Genomic DNA, 27,446 nt, shown 5'->3' with positions numbered 1-27,446 from the left:
GCCCTGTGCAGTCACACAGCGCCCCTCAATCAGAAGATTCCCACACTTGGTTTAATGCTCTGCTGTTGCCATATTGAAATTCTTAATAATGTTTGAACAAGGGGTTCCCCCATTTTCGTTTTGCACTGAGCCCTGCAAATGATGTGGTGCGTCCTGGTAACATTTAGTAAGTATGTGGTGAATGAATGAGGGAGTGAGGAAGGCGAGGGTCACTCCTGCTTCCCTCATCTCCTTGAACTCTGGGTCAAGGTGAGAAAAATAAGGTTTTTCTTCACCTGATCTAAAGTTGACTTCCCTCGCTCTCATTTGTCAGATCCAGGACCATCTCTTTCAGCGAGGAACTGCAGTGAGGCCATCCATTCATTTCAGGGGAAAGCCCACTTGTACGCACACACACCTGGTCTGAATCAGTTCTGCAACAGAGCAATTCCCTAAGACTTTGATCCCTAAGATCAAACAATTCCCTAAGACTTTGGGAAATTTCCCAAAGGGGATTATTTAATAGTCTTACGTAATAGTGGTGGTGGACATCAATATTTAATCCTGGTCGGGCTCCACTGGATTCAGCCCTGGTTTTTTCTGGGCTCGTAAAAAATGGTAGAGTCCAATCTTAGAGGACCAATGTGTCCTGCTGATAACTGGTATTAGTGGTGTTGGGCATCTTTAATGCCTTGTTGTATTTTCCTTGACCTGTCTTTTTACTGTGGCCATTGAGCTGACAGTGAGGTCTGCACAGGTGCATCTTACCTCAGCTCTGCCTCACCTCTTGGGGCTTTTCTGTTGGCTACAGGGAGCTCTCGCAGCCATTATGATGTAAGAACAATCCTGGAAGTGCAAGGGAGTTGACACCACAGGGCAACCCTTGACCAAATAAGGATGGGTGGATAAATGCCGTCTCTATGGCGAGAACAATACATGGTGCATGATTTCTCCGAAGAGTTCCCAGGAGGAATAATCTCCAGTTGACCACAGGGTAACCAGCTGGGCGACCAGCCCTTGGAAAAGCTTCCTGTCCTTGCCTTTGAACATTTTCTGAGCTCCAGCCCCTCCCTTCTCAGGATCACCTCCCCAAATCAACTCCCTGCAGCAAGCCCTCGTCCCAGGCTCTGTTAAGACACTGATGTAGCCAGAGTGTATCATTGGACACTCTTTTGATTAGAAATCACAGAAAGCTAAACCAAAGTTTTATAGGCAAATAAGGAACTTGTTGACTCATGTCATCAAAAAGCTCAGGAGGAGAGATAGCTTAGCTCAGTTTGAGCAGGGAAACACCTTTTCAAACTCAGGCCCTGTGTCACGTCTCTCCATTCCTCAGCTTCACTTCTGTGAAAACACTTCAATGAACCCGCTTTAATTTACAGGCACATCCACAAGAGCAACTCACTCCACTACAGTTTTATGGTATTTGTTCTGTGTTTGGATTTGAACCTGCTAGAGGCACCCTTAATTCTGAGCAGGGTATTGGAGAAAACAAGACTGAGTCTGAAGCTTTCTTTTTTTTTTTTTAATTGAAGTATGGTTGATCTACAATATTGTGTTAGTTTCAGGTGTACAGCAAAGTGATTCAGTATATAGAAAGAATAATATATATTCTTTTTCAGATTCTTTTCCATTATAGGTTATTACAAGATATTGAATATAGTTCCCTGTGCTATACACATAGGACCTTGTTGTTTATTTTATATATACTAGTGTGTATCTGTTAATCCCATATTCCTAATTTATCCCTCCCCCCACCTTTCCCCTTTGGTAACCATAAATTTGTTTTCTATGTCTGTGAGTCTGTTTCTGTTTTGTAAATAAGTTCATTTGCATCATTTTTTAAGATTCCACATATAAGTGATATCGTATAATATTTGTCTTTCTCTGACTTATTTCACTAAGCATAATACCCTCCTGATCCATCCATGTTATTGCAAATGGCAAAATTTCATTCTTTTCATGGCTGAGTAATATTCCATTGTGCATATATGTATATATATCACATCTTCTTTATCCATTTGTCTGTTGACGGACACTTAGGTCGCTTCCATGTCTTAGCTATTGTAAATAGTGCTGCTATGAAGTGTTCTTACAAACAGGAGAAGAGTTATCTACTTATATCTATATCTCTACATCTTTTTAATATTGGGCTAATTATTAAAAGTTCATAGATTTAGTTACAGGTTAAGTTGGCAAAATAATTTCTTATAGCAAACATATTTACAGATTAAGTGAATAAACGTAATTTCTTATAGCAATCATATTTTATGAGATTTGTGCTCATCACATTAAAGATTAAATTTACAGAAAAATTTTTAAAATGTAGTTAACTGTTTAACATCTCAGAAAGCTTCTTGTTCCTTCTCAGAAACTTAGGGCGATAATGTTGAGAACCTATTTAGATTTAAATCCTTTGCTTCTGATGATTGAGGTCCTGTGATTGGTGGAATGTGAGAATTACCTAACCTTGTTTATCTTTATTGAGAAGGTTAATAGCACAGTCATGTCTTTTAAAAAGAAGTTTCCCAAATATTATTAAAGTGATCATAATCATTAAATGAAACCTGAGAAAGTACAAATAAGAAAAAATAATTGCATTTCATGTCACCACCTGGTGACAACTACTGAAAATAGTTTTATACATTTCTTCCTATGTATTCTGCCTGTGGGTAGATTTAAAAATTCTAGTCAGAATCACCATATGTCCATTTTATAGCTTGCTGTTATCGCTTACCATTACATCTTACATTATTATGTATCAGCTAATATTAATTTCTACATGAATATAAGAGTAATCCACATTCACTTTCAAAAATTTAGAAAATATAGAAAATTGTGAAGATGCAAAGTAAAGTCACCTTTAATCCCTGACACCTAGATATCAAATCACTATTATATAGTAACATTTTTATGGGTTTCATTTCTATATTTTTCCAAGTATATCTACCTATATCTATACAGATTTTTTTTTTTTTTGCGGTACGCGGGCCTCTCCCGTTGCGGAGCACAAGCTCCGGACACGCAGGCTCAGCGGCCATGGCTCACGGGCCCAGCTGCTCCGCGGCATGTGGGATCTTCCCAGACTGGGGCACGAACCCGTGTCCCCTGCATCGGCAGGCGGACTCTCAACCACTGCGCCACCAGGGAAGCCCATATACAGATATGTTTTTAAGAATAAAATTGGAATTGGGAATTTTACATGCTACCTGTTTTTCAGCATGGTTTTCCATGTCACTACTTTTCAAAACTGTCATTGTGATAAATGCATGTCACTGTGGGTGTCTTATAGGCTGAACACAGGGTAGTTCAAATGCTTCATTTTTATAAACTAACTGCTTTAATACCACTCTTGTACAGAGTCTATTTCTGGTTTTAGACTTATTTTCTCAGAATAGGTAGCCAGGAATAGGATTATTCTTCAAACAATAAAAGTGCTCATTCATTTTCTTAAGCTGCTTTCTAAGCATTTCTAAGCATCCATCTCTCTTCCCGGGTGGCCGTGTATGAGCATGAGGGCAGGGGTTGCTTTTTTGTTCCTCTCTTCAGCCTTAGTGCCTGCAAAGTATTTTGCTCTGAGAAAGACTAAAGAGACATCAATGATTGACAGCAATGTTTGCCATGACATCCTCCATCTTATCCTTTGCTTATCGCCAAAAACGAACCAGGTTTCTCCAAAGAGATTAGTCATGATGCCTTTCGAGGCTTTATAAGCATTAAGCAGTGGCTGAGGCATCACTTCTCTCTCTTGATTGTTTTTTCCACTTACACATGTAACCCGTATAGCTGATTATTACGTGGTAATGGTGGGTGGTGTGCTGGTCTGGGGGCTTGCGGTTGACTTTGTGTGGTTTTGTTATCCCCTCAGCCTCGTCTCTTCATTAAAGTCTGTGTCAGTGTGACACAAATGCAACCTACAGGTTACTTGAGTGTGTGCTATATACGATAAAAAACCTTAAAAGTCAGCACAAGGCCCCTGGCTGTAATTGGTGTGCGCCAATAGTTTTTTATTTTCAGATAGAATTTCACCTCTGTAGTTATCACATCAGAAGCACCGCAAAACAGCCTCAAGAATATTACAGCCCTTTGTCTTTCCATCCCTTCATGATTGTCTTGGCTGAACTTACAATAACAAAGGAATAACTTTTCTCTAAAAATAACACCTCTTTAAGTTCTTTGTGGTAAATAACCCCTGTAGTAGATTCAGCAGATGGAGAATTTGGAAAAGGGGGTCAGAATGCATACAGACTCTTTGTAAGGGCAGAGGAATCCACCGTGGAGGCAAACATCTAGGGACGACATTGAAATGACCTTGCAGGACTGCTGGCTGCTACAATCTCAGCCCCTCCGAGCCTGAGTCACTAAGGTCAGGGCTTCTACTAGGACTGTCTTCCTGCTGCTTCAGAGAGCCCCAGCTTCCTCTGCTGGACTACCCTCATCACCAGGAGTGGGTTCCCCAGGCACCTGGCGCCTCTTCTCATTGGTCCTCTTAGAGCAAAATCTCCCACTGGTGAGTCTGATTGGCTGGACCTAAATCCACAGACCTGCATCCTAGCTTAAGGGATGCTAGGAAATTGAGTTCTGACTTCTAGAATGGAGAGTTGACACCCATGACCTGGAAATTACCGCAAATATAGAGAAACGTATTCAAGAGTTACTAGATGGTCACAAATACGTAAGGTGCGCACTTCATTGCAAAACAGATCCTTTTATGAGCAGCATCTGTGCGAAGAGTTTGCCTGGCTCAATGCTAAGGGCAACCCAGGTTCTGGGCGAATCCTTGTTGAATGAATCACACTAGGGAATTTAGGGAATATATATATATATATTTTTAAATAAATTTATTTATTTATGGCTGTGTTGGGTCTTCGTTTCTGTGCGAGGGCTTTCTCTAGTTGCGGCTAGCAGGGGCCACTCTTCAGTGCGGTGCGCGGGCCTCTCACTGTTGTGGCGGCCTCTCTTGTTGCGGAGCACAGGCTCCAGACGCGCAGGCTCAGCAGTTGTGGCTCATGGGCCCAGTTGCTCCATGGCATGTGGGATCTTCCCAGACCAGGGCTCGAACCCGTGTCCCCTGCATTGGCAGGCAGATTCTCAACCACTGCGCCACCAGAGAAGTCTGGGAATTTATATTTTAATTTGAAGATATGCCATGACTGCTCCTTATAACAAGTTCTGACTCCTTTCTCAATATCAAGATCGCTATAAGCGTGCACCCTTGAAATAAACAGTTTGGTTCATGGCCTATTTTATACAGGCCTTAAGCCAGTGCATACACTGGAGGGCTTTGGAAAAACCAGTAAAAACTAAGTTGAGAATTCAAACTAGTGAGAGGTGGTTATATTTTGGTCCAAAGACAGAGAGGGTTCCTTGCTTTTGTGCAATCTTGCTTTGTGGAGTGTAGACGAGAATGTGGACAGTTCCTGAGGGTTTGTAAAGAGAAAAGTAAAAATGTCAGATTCTGGAGTCACAACCCATCTGGAGGAAAGAGCTATTCAGGCAATGAGTCCACATGATGACAATTTGTGAGGTACGTTGTTTTACTAGATATACTAGAAAAAAAAAAAAAAAAAAAGGTGAATGGAAATACTCTATGGACTCTTATACATTGTTACTGAATTAATTCATCAACAGCTGCTGTATTGTATTATATATTACTGTATGAATTCCTAAATACATAGTCACTCATTCACACACATTTATTTATTCATTAGCTAATATTTGTCAAGCACCTACTTCCCTATTGGTGTTGTGATTACAGAGATGAAGCAACAAGCATGGTTTGTTTCCCTTGGTGCTCCTAGTATAACGAGGAGACAGAGTTCAAAACGAAACGTGCTGGGGAGGGCTACAAGGGTGCTTAAATGGGGGATACTGCTCTTTCTGGGTGGTAGATGTGTTAAAGGAGAGCTTCCCTGATGGAGCGACACAGAGGTTGAGTGTTGAGGATGAGGAGACTTTAGCCAGGTGAATAACAGGAAAGAAGGCCCGGAGGGCGGCAAAGGCTCTGAGGCAGAAGGGACCAGACGGTATTCACAGAATGGAGGCCCAAGGGATGGAGAATAGTGAGTGGAGGGAAAAACAGTATGAAATGAGTGAGAGGAGGCTAGACCCTGGTAAGAAAACTATAAACTAAGGGCAATGAGAAGGCAGTGAAGAATTTCAAGCAGGGATTTCAAGCTTAGCCAAATCCAAACTGACTACATTACCCAAGAAGAAGAGTCAAAAGAAGTACAAGATAGAGAAGGTAAGGCATATACGGTGGTAGCTTAGAAAAGTACCAAATTGTGTAACAAGTGCAGAATTTATTTTTTATTTTTATTTTTTTTAAATCAAGATTGTGACATTTTAATTTTTTTCTTGGCCACGCATATGGGATCTTAGTTTCCTGATGAGGGATCGAACCCAGGCCCTTGGCATTAAAAGCTCAGACTCCTAACCACTGGACCGCCAGGGAATTCCCAAAAGGGCAGAATTTAAAGATGGAAGAGGTTAGCAAGAACCAAGGAAGGCTTTAGGAGTTGGATTAAATCTTAAGATAGATTTAAAGACATCCTTGGGTGTCAAGAGTCATGCAGGGACACAGGAAGTTCATGATCACGGAACAAAGGAGGAAGGAGGTGAATTCAGGAGAGAATAATCAGGCAGCCTAGGGAGGACATTTTCCAGTAAGAGATGGAGTCCCTGATCCATGAAAATGCATTTAGGGATGGAAAATTTGGTCCTAAGAACATTCCAGAAGATGTGCACCTAGAGAGGTTTACCAGAGGTCACAAATGGGTGGGTGGCCTGAGCTCTCCATCTGGTTGGTACAAATGGAAGTTTCGAATTTATTTGAAAAGAGATTTGAGTGAAGAGTTCGACACCAGGAGACTTCGCGTAAAAAAAAAAAAGAAAATCTGTATTTCTGGTAAAAAGGGGAACTTCTAGTGGCTTTGAGTCCCGTGGGTGGAGTGGTCCCTCCCTAACCGGCTTCACTCAATTTACATTTCCTGCCAGGTCCCTGTGGGCCTTGGGAGCTGCTGCCACCCCCTCGACAGCGGGGGGGGGGTGGGGGGGGGGGTGGGGGGGGTGGGGGGGGGACGACGACGACGACGACGACGACGACGACGACGACGACATCTTGCCTCCCCAAGGGATTAGGGCCAAGCATGCGAGAGGCCTAGAGGTGGAGAATTTAAGGAGGCACTCACTCCCGAGGCAGCCCTGACCCTAGTTCTCCAAGCTTCGATCAAATCTCAGCTGAAAGAATTTCTTCCGAGCCTCCCAGAGTGGAGATTTGCTTAAGATCTGCTCCTTTAAGCAGGTGAAACTGGTTTTCATTTTAAGTCAGAGATGTTTAAATGCCCTTTTCAAATATATTTATTCTAAATTTTAAAGAGCGATTATTTGTTTAAATTAACAAAAAAATTAGTTCTGTTGGTGTTTTGGCATAAAACTACCAAGTGGACTTGAGTGACTCAGGTCTGAGGAAGGCTACTACGATCCTCGGGCGCCCCCTGCAGGCAATGAGTAAATTACCACGTGATCACAGAGGTTGGCTTCTCTTTGCCTCTCACTCCTCTCGGCTCCCCGTGGAAGGCTCATCTCATCAAGACTTCCCTTTGAAGTCTTAGAACCGGGAGCCTGGCACGGATGTTGCAGGTTTTGGAGGGCACTCATGCACGTACGGCTATGAAATGAGCTCATTATCGCTTTGTGACAGAATCTAAATTAAGCTGGGACGTGTCTGGACAATTTTGTAGCTTACATGTCAATTCAAATAGAGGTTTTTGTCTTTTGTTTTTCCCCCTCAACATACTTGCCGTTTCTATCCTTGTATCTTCCTCATGGAGTTTTCATACTGGTAGTTACGTAGTCTTTTATTATTATTTTATGTGTTCTTGTTATAGCTATTAATACCACATGAATAGCACCTTCTAACATACTGTATAACGTACTTATATATTTTGAGTACAGTCTGTCTCCCATCACTAGAATGTAAGCTGCATATAACAGGGCATTTTGTCTATTTTTTTCAGTGCTGTAGCCCCACCGCCTAGCACCTGCCCTTATTGATCAGTTCCAGAGGCTTCGTTGGTTGCCCCAGCCAGACACAGGACCCTCAGCGTGGTCTCAGGGCTGCAGCCCCAGGTGCTCTGATCTGTGGCGATGTACGTGTGCCAACTGTAAGCTCCCTGCTGCAAAGCACCTTGTTTGACTCAGCTTTCTTTTTGCAATAGCATCTAGCATGGGACAGGTCTCAAACAAAGGCACGCACAAACCCCCTCATTTAGATCTGTTAGAACAGAAGCCTGGGGGTAGCCAAGTTCATACACCCGGAAGGCCTGACAGGGAAGCACACAGATGAGGCAGGTAGGGACCTGTGGGGACCCTGGAGAGGGTCTGTGAGCTAAATGGGCCACGTCCAATCAGCACCAGCAGCTGCTGGCACACAGGAATGGGGGCTGAAGGTCACTGGAATGCTGCTTTTACAAGCTCAAGCAAAATACAACTCTATTTATTATTATTTTTTAAAACTTTTTATTTTATATTGGAGTATAGTTAATTAACAGTGTTGTGATAGTTTCAGGTGTACAGCAGAGTGATTCATTTATACATATACATGTAACTATTCTTTTTCAAATTCTTTTCCCATTTAGGTTGTTATATAATATTGAGCAGAGTTCCCTGTGCTATACAATAGGTCCTTGTTGGTTATCCATTTTGTAGCAGTGTGGTGTTTCCCTGGTGGCGCAGTGGTTAAGAATCCACCTGCCAATGCAGGGGACACGGGTTCGAGCCCTGGTCCGGGAAGATCCCACATGCCGCGAAGCACCTAAGCTTGTGTGCCACAACTACTGAGCCCGCGTGCTGCAATTACCGCGCACCTAGAGCCTGTGCTCCATAACAAGAGAAGCCACTACAATGAGAAGCACACGCACTGCAACGAAGAGTAGCCCCGTTCGCTGCAACCAGAGAAAAGCCTGCGCGCAGTAGCAAAAGACCCAACGCAGCCAAAAATAAATAAATAAAATAAATAAATATATAGCAGTGTGTACATGTTAATCGCAAACTCGCAATCTATCCCTTCCACCCCACCCTTCCCCCCGGTAACCATAAGTTCGTTCTCTAAGTCTGTGAGTCTGTTTCTATAAAAACTCTAACATTGTTGAGTGAGATCTCCTAAGTTTCAAATGTTGGTTCAATTAAAAAAAATACTGTATGCGTCAAAAGAAAAAGCAATCGAAAACAACCCATATCTTGCATCCAGTCACTGGGTGGCCATTTTTCAACCTGGTATAAGGGAATGTGTTCATTCATCCCTTGGGGATAGTATTTTCAAGTGCTTATTGGGCTTTACCTTCCTGATCTGCAGTCTCCCATTGTTTTCATTTGTACCCCAGGCTTCTTTCTTTTGTTAGTCCAAACAACTACAGACACACTCCAGCTGGAGAAAAAAAAACAGAAGCAAATGTTGGAAATACTCAATATTACGGAATGAGAGGATGCTTAGCAGAAGACTTGAAATGTCCCCATTTGTACTTGCAGCACTGGTTTTCCTGCAGGAAAGGAGATTAGCTCAAAGGATGCTGTGGGCTGGGAAGCCACAGGGGTAGGGACGGCGGGAAATGGAGTGAGAAAGAAGACTTTGGAACCAGAGGGAGCCAATTCAGCACTAAGGTTGGGGGCGGTTCTGCCCACTGTCCGTCTGTCCAGGTTAAATGACACTCTCCTTATCTGCCCAGCCCTTTGAACAGCCCCGTCTGATGACTGAACTCCCAAGAAGAGGACTCTGCTGGCTGTTCATCCAACAACCCTTACCTCCTTCTTCCCCTTCCTTGTTTCCAGAAACCCAGCCTAGTTTTCTTTTTCAGCAGCCATATGTCCAGCCTCGAGGAATTAGTCATCATTGTTCAAGGTAATCATTAATCCTGTAGCTTTTGCCAGTGATTGAGGCGGGTGTAAGACAGACATAAAGGCAAGGGGGCTAGGAGATTCAGGAAAATACATTCCTCCTTGAGAGCGAGAGAGAGCAAGAGTGAGAGAGCACAGGACAGCGAGTCAGAGGAAGCATAAGCAGAGAGGTGCATGCTGACCCCTTTTCTCTCTGCTTGTGCACCTCTTGGATAAAGACGTGACTCTTGCGGATGCAATAGCCATCTTGTGATGATAAAGGCAAGGCCAAGGACGACAGCATATCCAGCTGGGAGCCGTAACTTCTGCTTTGGTCTGAATGCTTGTGTCTCTCTGCACCCCCCAGATTCATACCTTGAAATCCTAATGCCCAATGTGATGTATTAGGAGGTGGGCCCTTTGGGAGGTGTGGAGTTCAGGAGGGTGGAGCTTTCACGAGAGGGATTTAGTGCTCTTACAAAAGAGACACCAGAGAGCTCCCTCGCCCCTTCCTCCGTGTGAGGACCCAGCCAGAAGGTGCTGGCTGTGAATCAGCCCACACGTGACCATGCTGTTGCCCAGATCTCAGACTTCCAGGTTCCAGACTGTGATAGATAGATCTCCATTGTTTATAAGCCACCCGGTCTGCGGTATTTTATTAAAGAAGTCTGAACACAGGAAGACAACGTCTTTGAGCTGCTGATCCAGCCCAGGAAGCTCCTTCCTCCATGAGAGACCCCTCCTCTCCTCTCTTCCTCCCATTCTCTGTTCACTCAGCGGCCACCTCCAAAGAGCCCCTCGGGACCACCCCTTTCTGTTCTTCTCTGTCTCGGCACCTCATTTGTTTCCCCCGTCAGGTGCTTGGCACCATCTGTAATGATTTTGCCCTTTTGTGTTCTATCTCCCCCTCCACTGTCTGTTTCTGCAGCGCCTTTAAATTTAGCTAGTTAGTGATCTTTTAAATGAATGAGTGTCATTGATGGAGATTCCACTCTAGGCCAGATCCTGTGAAAAGATCCAACCCTGAAAAAAACATTGTCGTTCAACAAATATATATTGAGTGCACATGAGCTGAGCACAGGGAAGACCTAATGCAAAGGGCTTGGATTCTGGAGCTGGGACCCTGACGGAGCAGGCCATGCCACGTGGGGCTAAGGGCTGTGGCAGAGAAGGTAGGGTGTGCTTGCTATAAGGCCCCCTTATCCTCAATTCCCGAAGAGGAGATTGGGACTTCGAGAAAGGAGGCTTGTCCAGAGCAATTCTCAAATCCCTGGGGTCCCTGAGACCTATTCAGGGGATCCCCGAGGGCCTCTCTGTTCCAACGACGTATCTACGTGAGATCAGATTTTCTTCATATATAGCAATTAAACAACGTATTGCAAGAGGTTGAACGCAGAAGCAGGTATGCGAATCCAAACTTCCATTAAGCCAGACATTACAGAGATTTGCAAGAATGTAAAACTGCCATTCTTCTCAATATTTTTTTTGGTCTTGGAAAATATGGTTATCTTTAATTTTAAAATGTTGCTTACAATAACATGAAATGGATTTTTAAATTATTTTAAATTAATAAATACACTCAAAACTTCTGCTTCTAATATGATAAATGTTGAAGAAGATAGGACAGAAATTCTTCAGGGTCCTCAAAAATTTTTAAGAGTGTAAAGGGATCCTGAGACCAAAAAAAATTAAGAATCGGGAGGCACATGTGTCAGAGTATACAGTAATTGCTGAATAATATTGTTGAAAAAAATTACTAGGAGTACTTCCTCCTTTTTATCATCTGAATTATCAGGGCACATACATCTCTCACGCTATTGCCAAGGTCATTCGTTCTTAGCTCTTTTTTTAGGGAGGTGTATTTCTTCCACGGTTAGTGGGACGGGTGGAAAGGAACGGCCCTTCTGCTCGCTCGCGGCCCCGCCGCGCTGAGCGCCCCCTGCTGCCCGCTGCTGGAGCTGCGGCCGCTCGCCACACCCACCCCAGTTTCTGTCGGCCCACAGGGAGTCGCCTGTCCCTTTAATTGGCACGTACCAAGTCTTTCCAGGTTACATGTCCTCCCCGAGTCCCAGACCTTAGGAATCACTGATCGAAGATCCAGTCAGAGGGAAAGTAGAGACCACTTTGTGTTTGGCGGGAGTCCTGCGTCGTCGGGGAGCGAGGGAGGGCGCGGGGCCGAGGCACACCTTAGCGGCCCTCCCCGCCTCGGGCCGTAGTCCAGTCCCAAGATGGCGGCCACCATGAAGAAGGCGGTGAGTGGGGCGCTCGGGTTGCGGGATGCTCGGCCGGGGGGCGGGGGTCGGCCGCAGGGGGCCGGCCGCGGGGTGCTGGGGGCGCGCAGCTCTGAAGCCCGGCGCGGGGCTCGGGGCCGAGACTCCCGACCCTGAGGGCGGCCCCGGGGCTAGGCCTGCCCGCGCCCGGCGTCTTGGGGTCTGGGACCCTTAGAGGACTCTGCGTCGCTTCTGGCGGAGCTGAGGATGATCCTGGAGAATCTGAGGATCCCGCTGCCCAGACCTTGTCCTTGGGGTGTGGGAAGCCTAAGGGTCCGGTTGACTGCGGCTGGCCATAACGCAGGTACTTTACCTGGGTCGTCACGTTTAACCCTTACAAGTTCACAAGGGTGGGCGCTCTGGTACCCTTCTTTGCAGGCAAGGAAGCTGAGGTCCAGAGAGGTGGAGTCACCTGCCCAAGGTCACGCAGTCGTAAGGAGCAGAGCAGGAACCCGCAATCCCCGGATTATCTGGCCCCTGAGCCACTCAACTCTACACTCGGTGCCCCTGCGCCCTCCAGGCTAAAACCATCTGTTATTGAGGATAGACGATGGGCCGGGGCCCAGAAGCCGTCCGTTTATTATTATCACGGATCCTTACAGCAATTTAGCAAGGGCACGTTTTCCTCCCTCTTTACAGACGGAGAAACTTAGATCGGTGAGCGGCTTCAAAGTGACTCAGCTAATAAGCAGAGGTGGAGTGCAAACTCAGGTGTTATTTTGTTTTTCCCAAGGCCCACCTTTTATCCTACTAAGCAAGCAGAACGCGTCTTCAGGGCTTATAATTTGTTAAGTCTACCCAGATGCTTAAAGAAATCTAGATAGAAAGAAAATGGAGAGGGACAAGGAAATAATATCTGATATTTATTGAGGCTTTACTGTGTGCTGGGCACCGGTTTAAGCACATTGTATACATTGTTTATTTTAATCTTACACTCCGTTAAGGGTGATATTATGTTTAACCTTATTTTACAGATGAGGAAACTGAAGCACAGAGGCAAATTAGGATTTACATAAATATAGATGTTCTGCCTCCAGAGCCTGTGTTTTTAACTTCCATGCTGTCTGATGAGAGTCCCCTGGCTGAAGGGATTTGCTCTGTAGTCTTGTGTGTGTTTCCTTTCATTCCGCTTCTAAGACCACATGGGAATGTGCTTCCATTGCTTTCCTGCTCAAGGGCACCCCATAGTCTAAGCCCTCCTGCACTTGCTGTAGGGTGACCAATCCATCCAGGTTTGCCTGAGATGGAGGGAGTGCTAAAACTGGGAAAGCCCCAGGCAAACCGGGGTGAGTTGCTTATTCTACTGGTCTGTCATCCACGAATTCTTATCAGGTACCAGAGTTGGGTTTAGGGCCATGATGATTGACAGAAGCTATGTGAGATTCACTTGGCCTCTGTTTTGTTTTTATATTGGGCTCTCTGTCAGGTATGGCCTTTAACTCCATGGAAGATACTAGTTGTGGTTCACCCTCATTCGACAGATGTAGAAACTAAAGTACAGAGAGATGAAGTAAACGTTGAGGAAATGGTGGAAGAATGGTTTGAACCCTGATCAAAATTCTTGATCAACATTTTTTCCTTTCATTCATTTAACAAACTTTTTGAGCATGGTCTACGGCACAGTTTCAGTTTTAGGTGATCGACATAAGAATGGTGAACAATAATGAGGTTTTTATCCCCTTGTCCTTACAGCATTGTAGAACTTACACTCTTGGGGAGAGGCAGGCGTTAATCAATAGTCACACAGAAAACTGTAAAATTTGCAACTCCGATAAGAACTATGGAAGAAAGGGGCTTGTGAAATGAGGGCTGGAATAAGGTCTGCTTTGAGGTCAGAGAAGGCTTTCTTGAGCAGGTGTGATCTGTAGGATTCCATGAGGAGCAGAAGAGAAAGTTGGAGTACCTCCTGCAAAGGCCCTGCGTGCATTCAATAAAAGGATGGCCAGGATGACAGAGAACCGGGGCAGGGGACAGGCTGAACCATGGTGGTAAAATAACTTATAGAGGGGTAGGTGGCGGCCAAAACATAAGATTTTCTTCTTTATCTTAATAAGACTCTCATAGATGCAACATCTTCCTGTAGGTGTCTCCAGTGCTGTGGACAATTTCTGATAGGTTAGCGATATGTGCTTCTTTGCCGACTGTAAGAGAAAACAGAGGCATGCTGATGTGTGAGAGTGAAATATCACAGGATAGCCCTTGGAGTTTAAGGAAAATTGTTTGCAGTCTGGATTGCTTTATAACCCATTACCTCCCAGTGGGTCATGACTTTTTCTGGTGAGAAGTTAAGATGAGATGATTCAGTCGTGTCATGTCCAGAGTTCTGCTTTCTCAGACCTGGTTCTTGGCCATGAAAGGTACTGCAGTCCGATTTCTGTTTATCGTCCTGAGTACAAATGACTCTTCCTCAGAGAAGCCACCTTTGGCCTTCCCTTCAGTCCCCAGCCCCTCAACACTTCCACCGCCTAAACTGTTTTGCTTTCACTGTCACACGTATCACCATCTAGCAGAAACAATTACTTTTTGCACACCTCTTCCACTAGAATATAAGCGTGCCAGTATTCTTGAGGTGAGGACTCATGAATATCCTCCTTTCACAGTACCTCGTACATACGAAACACTAAGTAATTTTTTTTTTTGCGGTACGCGGGCCTCTCACTGTTGTGGCCTCTCCCGTTGCGGAGCACAGGCTCCGGATGCACAGGCTCAGCGGCCATGGCTCACGGGCCCAGCCGCTCCGCGGCATGTGGGATCTTCCCGGACCGGGGCACGAACCCGTGTCCCCTGCATCGGCAGGCAGACTCTCAACCACTGCGCCACCAGGGAAGCCCCCTAAGTAATTATTAAATGAATGACTGTTCACTGGGAAGGTGAATAAAAATACAAAGCAAAGTTTTATATTGTAGAAACTGGGTAGATACCTTTAAAAAACAAAAATAAAAGCAGACTACAATTGGCCGGAACTTCCTCCTAGGTCTTTAGAACCTGAGGGACCCTGCTGTGGGCCCAGATTGTGCTGGTGAAACCCAGAGTCAGTGTGGGCATGACTGAGGGTGGGTCGCTTTCCTCCCAGGATCCCGTGAGGGGCTGATGTTCCAGATGAGGGTGCAGTCATAGTGCAGGGAATTTTAACTTTCACCTTGAATCTTGGGCAGTCATATTTCTCTTAAACCTAGCAGAATTTTCCTCTGGGTCTGGGTCTGAGTCTGTTCTTCTTTGTAATGATTTTTGGTAAACGTTATTCAGGAAATAAAGCACTTAGCTGTCGTTTACTGAAAGGCGACTCCATCTCCAGGCCCTACGCCAGGTGCTCATTTTATCCCCTCTGCAAGGTGGGAATAGCTTCCGCATTTTACAGATGACAAACCTGAGGTGGCTCCAGAGAACTGAACCATTTGCCTAAGGTTCCTGCTTCCTTGGATTTGAATCCACTCTTACTCTTTCCACCACTCTGGTACTACTAAGTAACTCCTTCCTCCTTGAGTTATTTTGGCTTCGTCAGAGGTACTAACTACATCGGGCTTCTCTCCTAACCTTTGGGGGTGTGGGTCCCTTTAAGAATCTGATGAAAGCCATGAAGACCCTTCCAGAAGAATGCACGTATAATCCACAGCATCTTGCATAGTTTCAGGGGTAAATGGACCTCTGACCGTCGGTGCACTCCCCGTTTAGAATTACTCCCTCCCTGCCAAATGGAGCTTCCAGCAACATAGGAGTGTTCTAGATCAGTGAGATTAAAACGGAAGCCACCGCTGTAATCAGGGAGGGTGCTGACTTCTCACTTTCCACAGTAAACAGCCTTCCCCTGGGTGGCACGCGGTTTAACCAGCGCGTGTGTTTGCCTCACACCCCGACTTGAGTCCTTAACCCCAGGGAGAAAACCACCATTAAGGAAATGAACTCCAGGGTCCAGCGTGTGCTGGGGGCTGCCGTTTGGTGAGGCTACAGCAGGAAACGCCTGCTTTGGAAAGGTAGAAGGCAGGTGGCCAGACTCTCCACAACTTTTCAGAAACCCTGTGTCGGTGAGTCTGATGGAACATGATTTAGATTCAAGCTCAGAAACAATGGATTAAGCCTCAGTTGTGTTTCAGCCCTGTGCTGGGTGCTTTCATGGGGATTACCCCAGTAAAGCCTCACCATGACAAGTGCATCTGTAAATACATATTCAGGCTTTCAAGGACTCAATATTTGAATTCTGCAGGAGCAGGAACTCTAGAATTCTCTGTTCCCTGTTGGCTTAGAGAGTTGAGACTTCTTGTGCAGGCAAATGACTTGAATGCCAACATATCTGCATATGGACTTTGCTTTGGCTTCTGTAGCATAGCTCAGTGTTTCCCAACTTCCATATTTGTAAAAATTATGCACCAGGGTGAACATTAAAAGCTATATGTATATCCCACTGTCAAGGATTTTTTTCAAGATAACTGCTGAGTGTCTGATGGGGCTGATGCGTGTGTATTGGGTGATGAGAGCGTGGGTCAGAGGAAGGCTGAATTCTAGGTGTCTGCATTTATATTCTGATCACCAAGCTCCGTACTGCTTGAGACAACAGGTTGCCTCAAATAAAGGAAATAAAAGTCAATTGTCAAGAGAGACCGGGTGAAAGGATGGGGAGTGGTTATTATGAACCATTACTGTTATTGGCAAAAGAGCCCTAAATAGTCCTTGTTGAAGCTATATCTGTCTCTTTCCTGCTTTAAATTATCATCAAGTGCCCATGTTCCTCTTCTATAAATGAGGGGAAACTCTAAGGAAGTCTGTTATTTAAAAAAAAAATGTTTAAAAAATATATAGTCCCTTGTTAATCAACTATATTCCAATATAAAATTTTAAAAGAAATGAAAAGGGGAAGGAACCAAAAAAAAAAAAAAGGTGCCCCTTTGAGAATCTGATTAAAACCAAGGACTTCCTCCTCCTCTTCCAGGTATACATGATTGCGTGTATAAACACACGCACGCGCACGCGCGCGCGCACACACACACACACACACACACTTTTGCCTTTAATTTCCAAGAGCTCATGGACCTGTCTGGACTCGAGCCAGATTACCTGGGTTGAAACCGAGCTTTACCACTTACTTGCTATGTGGCTTTGGGCAAATTATTTAACCTCTCCATGCTTTCTCCATCGGTAGAACAGTGGTACTAATGATCCTACTTAATAAGACTGATTGGAGGATTAGTAGAGATAATAAAGTACTTAGAAAGTTCTTGGTACATAATAAATGCTCAGTAAATGTTAGCTGTTATATGGTTTCATAGATACTTTGTTGTCTAAGTAGTCTAATTTTATTTACAAATTTAATCACAGTTTAAAAATATTCAATTTTTATCATTTTACAGTGAATTACACCTTATTCATAATTAAGACACATAAACAAGTTCTGCATTAAATGTAATTTTTAATGTGTGTGTGTAGAATATAGTCACTGAAATGCATAGTGACCCTCAAGCCAGTGTATCAGTTAGATTAAAAATTATAGAAACAGACTTCTGATAGCCTCAATAAACTTAAGCAAGTTTTAACTCTTGAGAGAATAAACTAGTCTGAGGCGTTTACCAAAATTAATTATCACATCACTTTTGTTCCCTGGGCTATCTTAAAAAATTCTGCTCTAGGCCAAAAGTTGACTGACTTGATTCAGGACTTATTCTTTTTTTTTCCTTGGGTTTTTATTTTGTGCCATACAGCTCAAAAGAGTTTGCATTGAGTTATATTTATCTCCAGAAATGGGTACACTCCTGTTCTTGTCACTTCCTTATTACAAAGCCTGCAGTCCCTGGAGAGTTTCTCTCAAGAGTTCTTCCCTGTTTCTGATTTTCTGGTACAACCCTCAGCTGTGGAGGCTGGTGGAAAATAGTTTTAAAGGTAGTGCAGTTTTGCTCTGTGTCGATTCAGGACTTATTCTTAATTGTTATTTATATTTGAAGTGTTTTTGCACGTTAGGCATTACTCCATAGCATATCAGAAGAGGTTATAGATTTATGAACAAATCTTAAGCTTGTGGAGCAGAAACTTAGTAAGGCCTGTGTTTGTGATATTCTGAACCTCTCGTGATTCTGGACTCTGAGGGCAAGTAGTTTATTGGGCTATTTCAGAGTTATATTAAAAGCTAACCTATAACTTCTCCATTAAAACTAACTCTACAAAACAGTGTATATGTTTTTTCAGGCTGCAGAAGATGTCAACGTTACTTTTGAAGATCAACAAAAGATAAACAAATTTGCACGGAATACAAGTAGAATCACAGAGCTGAAGGAAGAAATAGAAGTAAAAAAGGTATTGAAAATACAGATCTTATTTAAGAAAAATAAAAGTTCTTCATGCTATAGCTTTTTAAAACTAAATTCAGTAATATGTGATTATATCTGTCTGGGCTCTTTGTTGTAGATGACAGAATACACTCTAGTGAGTTTAAGAAGGAATACGTTGTTTAAGGGAGGTGAGATGGCGTACAGATTGTTGAGGGGAGTGACCCTCGGCTGAGGGTCTAGGAGCAGGTCCCAGAACCAGAGAACTTGGCTGGTGATGGAGCTGCTGTTGTCGCCACTGATCCCAGAGCCAGCTGCCCCCTCCACCATGGGGACGCTGCCCCTCAGTCCTCGGAACACTGGGCTACTGCCGTGCCCAAGCCTGTGTGTCAGAGGCTTGTGCCCAGCCTCTTCTCATGCAGCTCTCCTGGGTTGAAGTCCAGTTCAGGTGTCTTTGATTAGTGGAATTTATGTTATTACTTGCTTTCATCCTATCATCAAGCAAAGCTGAGAAATGCAGGTTTGTGTTTGTGTTCGTGTTTTTATTCTACTATAAGAAGGCAGAAGTCACAAGGTGGGAAACAAAGTAGGAGACATTTTGAGCGGCCGTGGATACCTCCACTGTCCGCTGCAGGGGGCTTATAGCAATCTGGAACTATCTAAAGGACAGTGTGTTAGTGAGCTACGTGCTTCCTTATGAAATGCTATCTAAAAATGTAAGAAACTTATTTTAATGTGATGATACCTGTGTGAAAGAGTCCCTCAAAGAGTTGAGGTCCCCAAATTAAAATTGGCTTTTAGCCTCTATTAAGGAATTTTGAATACATTCTTCATTGCCGTTCACTTTTGTATTTACAGAAACAACTCCAGAATTTAGAAGATGCTTGTGAGGATATCATGCTTGCAGACGACGACTGCTTAATGATACCTTATCAGATTGGTGATGTTTTCATTAGCCATTCTCAAGAAGAAACACAAGAAATGTTAGAAGAAGCAAAGGTATGTTGGAGTCTCTCCCTGGGTGATGAAGTCTAAGCCTTAAAGTAGGATTTATGTCATTATAAAATAGAATGTGTAATTTTAGGTATAATGGAAAATAAGGGATGATAGCTAATATTTCATGCATTCTTACAATGTCCCAGGCCTGCTCTGAATGTTTTGTAAGCATGATTTTGTTTAATCCTAACGATGACTCTATGGGATAATACTGGGAATCCCAATTGAGAGTTGAAGAAGAATCGAGGCTTAGAGAGCTTATGGGACTTCCTCAAAATGACAAAGGGAATCCTCTTTGCCTCCAGAACCTGTGTTCTAAGTTAATAGTATTTAGAAAGTACAGAATATTATAAAGTAGAAAAGTCACCCGTAATCCCACTACCCAGAGATAATCGTCCATAATAAACATTTTCATGTACTTCTTTTATGTTCTCTCCTCCTCTTTCTCTGTGTATTTTTGCTTCACGTTTTGGTCACTTAATGTCCTAGTTGGGTATTATCTTGTTCCATTTAATGTTCATTTATCCAGCAGATCTTCACTGGGAGCCTGTTCTAGGCCAGCTACACGTGCTTTAAGAACATCAAATTTGATGACTGTTCAATGTCATGTTGGTGGACATTGATTCAGCCCACTGTCCTCCTGTTGTTACATTAACTTGTTTTTGCTGTTTTCCTATGGGAATATTGTGGTGAGCATTCTTAAACCTAAACCTTTGTTCACATGTAGAAAGTTCTTTTAAGGAAATAATCAGAGAAGTGTAATTCCTGGGTGAGAGTATGGATTCACTGACATTTGGGCTCGTTAAAAATTCAGATTATTGAGCCCAACCCCAATAATTTCTAATTCAGGAGGCCTGGAGTGGAGCCCTGGAATTCATATTTCTCACAAGCTTCCAGGTGATCTGGGGGCCACCCTTTGAGAACCACTGGCCATATTTCTAAACTAATAACGTTGTCAATACTAGGCATTCTTCTTTTGTTCCTGATATTAATGGGTACATATATTATTTGTGTGATTCCATTTTTTTCTTTGTCATGTTTAGGAAAAATCCTTTTGATCCTGGCCAGGAAGGAATTTCTGACATTCCATGCATTTTGTGTGGCAAAGCTGCTGTTTCATAAATGAGGCTCTAATTACTGCTCTTTCAAAGTCTAACTCCAGGGGCCTCGTAGTTAGGGAAATTTCTGCCAGGTTTTTTGGGTTTTTTTTTTTGCGGTACACGGGCCTCTCACCGTTGTGACCTCTCCCGTTGCGGAGCACAGGCTCCGGACATGCAGGCTTCGCGGCCATGGCTCACGGGCCCAGCTGCTCCGTGGCATGTGGGATCTTCCCAGACCGGGCACGAACCCGTGTCCCCTGCATCGGCAGGCGGACTCTCAACCACTGCGCCACCAGGGAAGCCCTCTGCCAGGTTTTGACAATAAGTTGTTACTTTTAATTATTGGTGAGTGTGTGAATTTTTATCATTTCCTCTAGTTCCATAGTTATTTTTGTGGGAAGTTGGAAAAGGCTGTGTCAGAAACCAGGCCCGTGGTAAACTGTTTACCCTAAATGTTTGAATGTCATTCTTTCTTTATTAGGATATGATAATTTAGGAATTAATTTTCTTTTATTTTATTCTGTTTTTTAAGTCAGCCAAAACTGAGAAAAGCTTGATTTATTCTATAATAAGCAAATATAGATCATGAATGAAAAATGCCCCACATTCAGACTTTTGGTTTAGATTTAATTATCAGTGTTATTTAGCTGCCTGTCCAAGTTTAGAAAGTTTTTGACCTAAAATTCTTCCCCAATATTATTTCATCCACAGATGCTCAGAAATCATCCAACTGAAGAGAATTAATTTAAACTAATTTTTTTTTCCAGAAAAATTTGCAAGAAGAAATTGATGCCTTAGAATCCAGAGTGGAATCAATTCAGCGGGTGTTAGCAGATTTGAAAGTTCAGCTATATGCAAAATTTGGGAGTAACATAAACCTTGAAGCTGATGAAAGTTAAACATTTTATAATACTTTTTTAATTTGTTTAATAAACTTGAATATTGTTTAAAATGATAAATTCCCTTCTTCAAATGATATGGAAAGCAAAACTTTTTTTAAAATTTTCATTTATTTAATGGAAACGCCTATTTTCACATGTCTTGCTTATTTATTTTATATTTTTAAAAGAAGACAGTATTCATCTATGTATTTTGCATAACAATTATATCAAGTGTAGGGGCTTTATGTCATGTTATTAAAATCAGTTAAGCAATCGTTTGTTTACGTTTCTATATTATCATTTAGAATATTTGTGCAATTTTTATTTTAAGAAAATTTAACAGTTAACATGTGTCATGTTGTTTATCTACTATGTCTATTGCAGTTGCCACTTAGAGATGGTAAAAGCACTGCAGAAAGATCCGGTCCTACATCTGTCTACTTTTACTCACTTCACGACTAAAACTTTGTCATATACTAAAACAAATGTATATATTTTCTTTAAATATGTGTAGTATATATTACATCTAAGCATGTGTATTTCACATATAGATCTTGGTTTAAGAGTCCAGATGATGCTGAGACAAGTGAGGCATGTTGAGCTTCATACACAGAGCAGAACAACACAGATATACCAATAGAAAGAGATGTTTGGGTGTTTTTTTAATTATAAGTTTTAGATTTTATTTTAGTGCTTTGCAATTAAGTGGGGTTTGTATTGATAATGGTGTGGAAGTTAAGCAGCTGTGTGTTTAAAAATAAGGCTTTTTTCCTTAAAGAGTACATTTACTCCCTACTGCCCCTGCAAAAGATAACCATTTTGGGATTTAGAAGACCTAATTGTATTAACTTTCCAGCAGGTGGCACTGATATGCCAAAATACCAATGGAGGAATCATAATACCCAAGTGAGGATACTTCTGGGATTAAATGTCCATAGTTTTAGAGGAAATGTCATTTTTTTCACTTTCAAGGCTAAGCATTGCATATGTATCTTTTTGGTTAAACGTTTAGAAACAATTCAGGCTTAAAGGTAGAATATATAATTCTAAAATTCTTCACGACTTAAAGGCAAACTTTTTTTTTTTGGCAGTACGCGGGCCTCTCACTGTTGTGGCCTCTCCTGTTGCGGAGCACAGGCTCCGGACCTGCAGGCTCAGCGGCCATAGCTTCATGGGCCTAGCCGCTCCCCGGCATGTGGGATCTTCCCGGCCTGGGGCACGAATCCGTGTCCCCTGCATTGGCAGGCGGACTCTCAACCACTGCGCCACCAGGGAAGCCCAAGGCAAACTTCTAAATTGCTGCAAATTTTCCCAAGGAGTGATATTCAAATTCTAGGAAATGACGCTTAGAAGAATATGTTTTCTTCTGTGCATTTGGTTAGAAGTGTGAGACTGGGGAAGTGTATTGTAGCAGGAAACAGATAACACCCTCAAATTAGACAAGTTGGAGAAAATTTGAGCCAGGATTCCAAAGGTGGAGGGTAGCCACTAGGAGTGTCTCGTACCCACAGAGGCTGGTGGGGAGGGAGTAGCCACCCCCTTCACTCTGGAGCTTAGGGAAGGGCTGCCTTCATTTGAAGAGGGGCACAGCCAGCCAGGGACATCCCTGCAGTGACAGAGCCAGGGGACTGGACACCCTGACCTCATTCTCCCTCCAGAAGCCAGCTTGTGTCCACCATTGGCCAAACCCATTGGGAATCCAGAGGTAGTCCATAGAAGTCGGTCTTTTGCAGGGTCCGGGGGAGGTGAATGGATGGATCTGGAGGGCCAGTTGGAAGATTCAGCCAGAGGCTGGCTAAAATTGAACCTTTTAGAAATGTTAGCATTGAAGGCTCATCTGACTTATGTGCCAGAAACTGAGTTGTATAAACTGGCCAGGACTGAAAATTTTGTAACCACATTAGTGGATAAGCCTAATACAAAAAAACCAAACATCTAATGGGGGGAGGGAGGGGGATACATTATTGCTAACTTTATACCTTATTTTTTAAAGTGTACCTGTGAAGTAAACTTACGAAGGACATCAGAAATATTTGATTCCCATTTTAAATTGATTCCTAAAGTGTCCGTCAGCCTTTTCCTATTTTTATTAGTAAATTCATTGGGCTAAGGTGAAGGCTATGAACTGAATGTACTGCATCTGATAAAATCCAGCCGCGTAGTTTTTTTGTTTGTTTCTGGTTTTTTTTTTGCAGTACGCGGGCCTCTCACTGTTGTGGCCTCTCCTGTTGCGGAGCACAGGCTCCGGACGCGCAGGCTCAGCGGCCATGGCTCACGGGCCCAGCCGCTCCGCGGCATGTGGGATCCTCCCAGACTGGGGCGCGAACCCGTGTCCCCTGCATCGGCAGGCGGACTCTCAACCACTGCGCCACCAGGGAAGCCCCGCGTAGAAGTTTTGATCTGGATTTGTCACCACTTTTTTTGGACAGTAATCCTGGTTTTTATATACAATTACTAGTTTTAGAAAGTGCAACTTTTTTTTTTTTTTAAAGCAATGCAGGCTAAACGAAAGATATTTGTAGAAAAAAATTGACCATCAGGCTGCTGGCTTGCAAACTCATGTGCACAATCTGCTACGTCTTATCCAGGCATTGACAGGAAGTAAATAATAGATAATTTGCTCTGCAGTGAGGGTCTTAGGAGCTCGTGCTGCTGACTTTAGTTTTTAAATACTTCTCAAATCTGTCCATTTCTTTCTATCTCCACAACCACCACTAGGCTTATCCAAGCCTTAAGAGCTCTACTCAAAACCACGACTAATTAGGGGAGGGATGGGGAGTTGGAGGGTGTTGGGGAGGGATACCATTTGATATAGAGCTCTGACAGCTGGAGGCCAGGGGGAATTTCTCAAGGGCTTTGAATAGAAAGGTGGTATATATGATTGGAACAATATTTTAGAATAATTTGGCAGTTGATTGGTGGGTTTTACTACAAAGTGATGGAGGAAGGGATACCAGATGTTACTGCACTTTCTTTGGTGCATAGATCCAGTTGGCAGAGGAAAAGAAAGAAAAGTAAGCTAGGACCTGGACAGAAGGTGAGAGATGTAGGTCTTGACAGTGATTGGAGAGATGAAGGTTCAGGAAGGAGGAGAAACCAAAGAGAACTTGGTTTTGAGCACAGGCCAAGTACAGCCTGCAGTACGTTTTCTTTGGCGCTCCTAGTTAAAAAAAAAAAAAATTTTTTTTTAAGTGTCTTGCCACAATAAAATCAGGAGCTCTCACATAAATGCAGTTTGGCCAAACATTGGGACCACATTTCCAGCTGGCATCTTCAGCCGCTCACCCATTGGACAGAGCGGTTCGCCAGTTCGCCCCGCCCACTCCCCTCATTTGCATACTTGCCGGGCGCCCGCGCACTCTCGGCTTTGCTACCCCCGGAAGCCTGGGGGACCCCTGGAAGCCCGTGGAATGGTTAACAAAGGCAGGAAAGTCGGAAGTGTCTGGTCTATCCAGCAGGAAAGGGGAGACTGAGAGAAGAGCATGAGTTTGGCCTTCGACACTTGGAGTTGCTAGGACGCCAGTCCTGTGCCGATGTAAACTTGGCTCTTGGAAGGTAGGTTGAAACTTCTTTTTTCCGGGGCTAAACCTGAGGCGCTGCTGCCTCTGAGTAGAGCTGCCGCTAGACGGCGGCGGCATAACGCTAAAGTTGGGAAGACAGGTGGGCCGAGGTCGAGGCCTACGGAGCCAGAGTGGGTTTGGGAACCCTTGCCTGCAGCTACCCGTCCTGGGGCCTGCGGAAGACGGCTGACCGACCAGGCCTGGGCAGCCACGCGCCGTCGGGGCTTAGAGGGGAACAGGCCTGTAGGATACAGGCGGGAGTCTGCGTTTGAGCCTCTACTTCCCAGATTCCACGTGAACCTGGGGCTGTCCCCACTCCATGCAGGACTGGGGAGATATATTTTAGGACCATTTTCATCCTAGAGAAGTGCTTCTTAACGTTTCAAGTACACACACATCATTGGGGGATTTTGTTAAAACGCAGATTCTGGTTCAGTGGGTTCGTGCTGGTGCCTGGGACTCTGCATTTCTAATAAGCTTCCAGATTATTCTGATATTGCTGGTCAGTGGGCCATACCTTGGAGAGCCCAGGTAGCTTTGTAATGGAAGAGAAGAGGACTTAGGAAAGAATGCAGGTGGGAGAAAAAGAACCATCAAAGGAGACAGAGGCTGCAGTAGTGAGGGGGGGGTGTAGAATCTTACACATCTTACAGATGAAAAGGTTTTCGCAGGACTAAACCCTGAAAAATCGTTTTCTCCATTGGGCATGATGCTGAGGGAGACGATGGATAGAATAGTTGCCTTCAACAACTATTTATAGAAACTGGGGGTGGAACCCAGTGTTTTAACAAGCCCTCCAGGTGATTGTGATTCAGCTAAAGAACTATCTCGGCTCCAGTTATTCAGTCTGTGTGGGGTTGGGAGGGAGAAACCAAACACCAACTGAGAATTCTCAACGCACAGTTATAGTGGGGAAAAGAGTAACAAGATACCGGAGCATCAAAGAAGACTGACCCATCCTGCTTAGGGGTGAGGGTAGCTAGAAGTGTCCTGCTTGCTGGGGGTAAACAGATTATAAAAGATTAAGCAGTGGTGATTGAGATTTGGAGGCAGAAGTGAAAAGTATCTTTACAAGAAAGTTAATAGTGGAAGGAAGGAGATAGACTATCATTTAATGCCATTACTGTGTCGATGGAAGGACGTTTTTTGGGTTTGTTTTCTTTTCTTTTTTTTTTTTTTTTTTTTTTTTTTTTTTTGCGGTACGCGGGCCTCTCACTGCTGTGGCCTCTCCCTTTGCGGAGCACAGGCTCCGGACGCGCAGGCTCAGCGGCCATGGCTCACGCGCCCAGCCACTCCGCGGCATGTGGGATCCTCCCGGACCGGGGCATGAACCCGTGTCCCCTGCATCGGCAGGCGGACTCTCAACCACTGCGCCACCAGTGAAGCCCGGTTTGTTTTCATTTTTAAGATCAGGGAATATATGAGTCCATGTAGGAGTAGATAGCAAGGAATCCAGGAGAGAAAATGATGGAAAAATCAAGGGACAAGAGATAAAGAAGCACAGCAGGGGAAGGGTCCGTGTGAAGGAAAAGGATAACACGGTGCTTCTATCAACAGTAAACCGGAAAAACGCACAATTAATTTACATTTTATAAAAGCTCTTCCTTGAGGAATAAATGATAGAAAAAAGATTCAGAATAGTGATTAATTCTGGAGGGGGAAGAAGATATGACTGGGGAGGCAAAGACAGGAGCCTGGGTCGTGGGTACATAGCTGTTTACTTTCAATATGTTATATTCAGTGTGAATCCTTTGTGCTAACATGAAATCACTCGCAATAACAAGTGTTTATAAAACTGTGTTAGTTATGGTACAAATAAACCAGAAAGAAGTGTGTGTTGTGAGGTTGTTACTGATATTTAACTGCATCACTTTCAACATTTTTTTGTGTCATTTGACATAAAACTGAGTATTGTTAACGCTCCTTTTTTTTTTTTTTTTTTTTTTTTCCTGCGGTACGCAGGCCTCTCACTGCTGTGGCCTCTCCCGTTGCGGAGCACAGGCTCCGGGCGCGCAGGCTCAGTGGCCATGACTCACGGGCCCAGCTGCTCCGCGGCATGTGGGATCTTCCCGGACCAGGGCACGAACCCCTGTCCCCTGCATCGGTTGGCAGACTCTCAACCACTGCGCCACCAGGGAAGCCCCACAATTCTTTATTAAAGATTAGATATGCACAGATACACAGACACACAAATGCACACGCACATACATCCGTACTGGGCAGAACTTGAAATTTGGTTTAAAGATTTGGTATAAAAATTTTGGAGGACAGTAATTAGGGCTTGTTTGTAGGTGTTTCTCAGTAACTAGTTTTCTTGTAGAGCCTGCATTCTGATGCCTGAAATTAATTCTAATGATACTAAGAACGAGCATTGAGGGCTTACATGCTGGCACTGTTCTGAATGCTTTTTATGTATTAATTCCTTTCTCATGATAACTCTTTGGAATAGATTCTATTATTACCCCTCATGGTACAGGTGTGGTAAAAGGTTTATAGAGGATAAGCAATTTGCCCCAAGTCTTACAGCTTAGGTAGC

The 27,446-nt window shown here is 43.8% G+C and overlaps 1 protein-coding gene across 2 annotated transcripts; it reads left to right on the top strand.

Moving 5' to 3' along the window:
• Positions 1–21,625, top strand: PFDN4 (prefoldin subunit 4). Of its 2 annotated transcripts, XM_032607215.1 has the most exons (5): positions 1–5; positions 12,074–12,104; positions 18,294–18,401; positions 19,232–19,372; positions 21,237–21,625. In XM_032607215.1, exons 2-5 carry the CDS (start codon positions 12,081–12,083, stop codon positions 21,366–21,368), a joined length of 405 nt encoding a protein of 134 aa, XP_032463106.1. In that variant the 5' UTR covers positions 1–5; positions 12,074–12,080; the 3' UTR covers positions 21,369–21,625. The 2 variants fall into 2 exon arrangements, with proteins under 2 accessions (XP_032463106.1, XP_032463105.1); XM_032607214.1 differs by lacking the exon at positions 1–5 and having other exon boundaries at positions 11,947–12,104.
• The last annotated feature ends 5,821 nt before the right edge of the window (positions 21,626–27,446 follow it).

This window comes from Phocoena sinus, chromosome 15 (assembly GCF_008692025.1).
Source record: "Phocoena sinus isolate mPhoSin1 chromosome 15, mPhoSin1.pri, whole genome shotgun sequence".
In the NCBI taxonomy this organism is placed as follows: domain Eukaryota; kingdom Metazoa; phylum Chordata; class Mammalia; order Artiodactyla; family Phocoenidae; genus Phocoena; species Phocoena sinus.
Note: the sequence above shows the minus strand (reverse complement) of the source record. Positions and strands in the feature narration are given on the sequence as shown.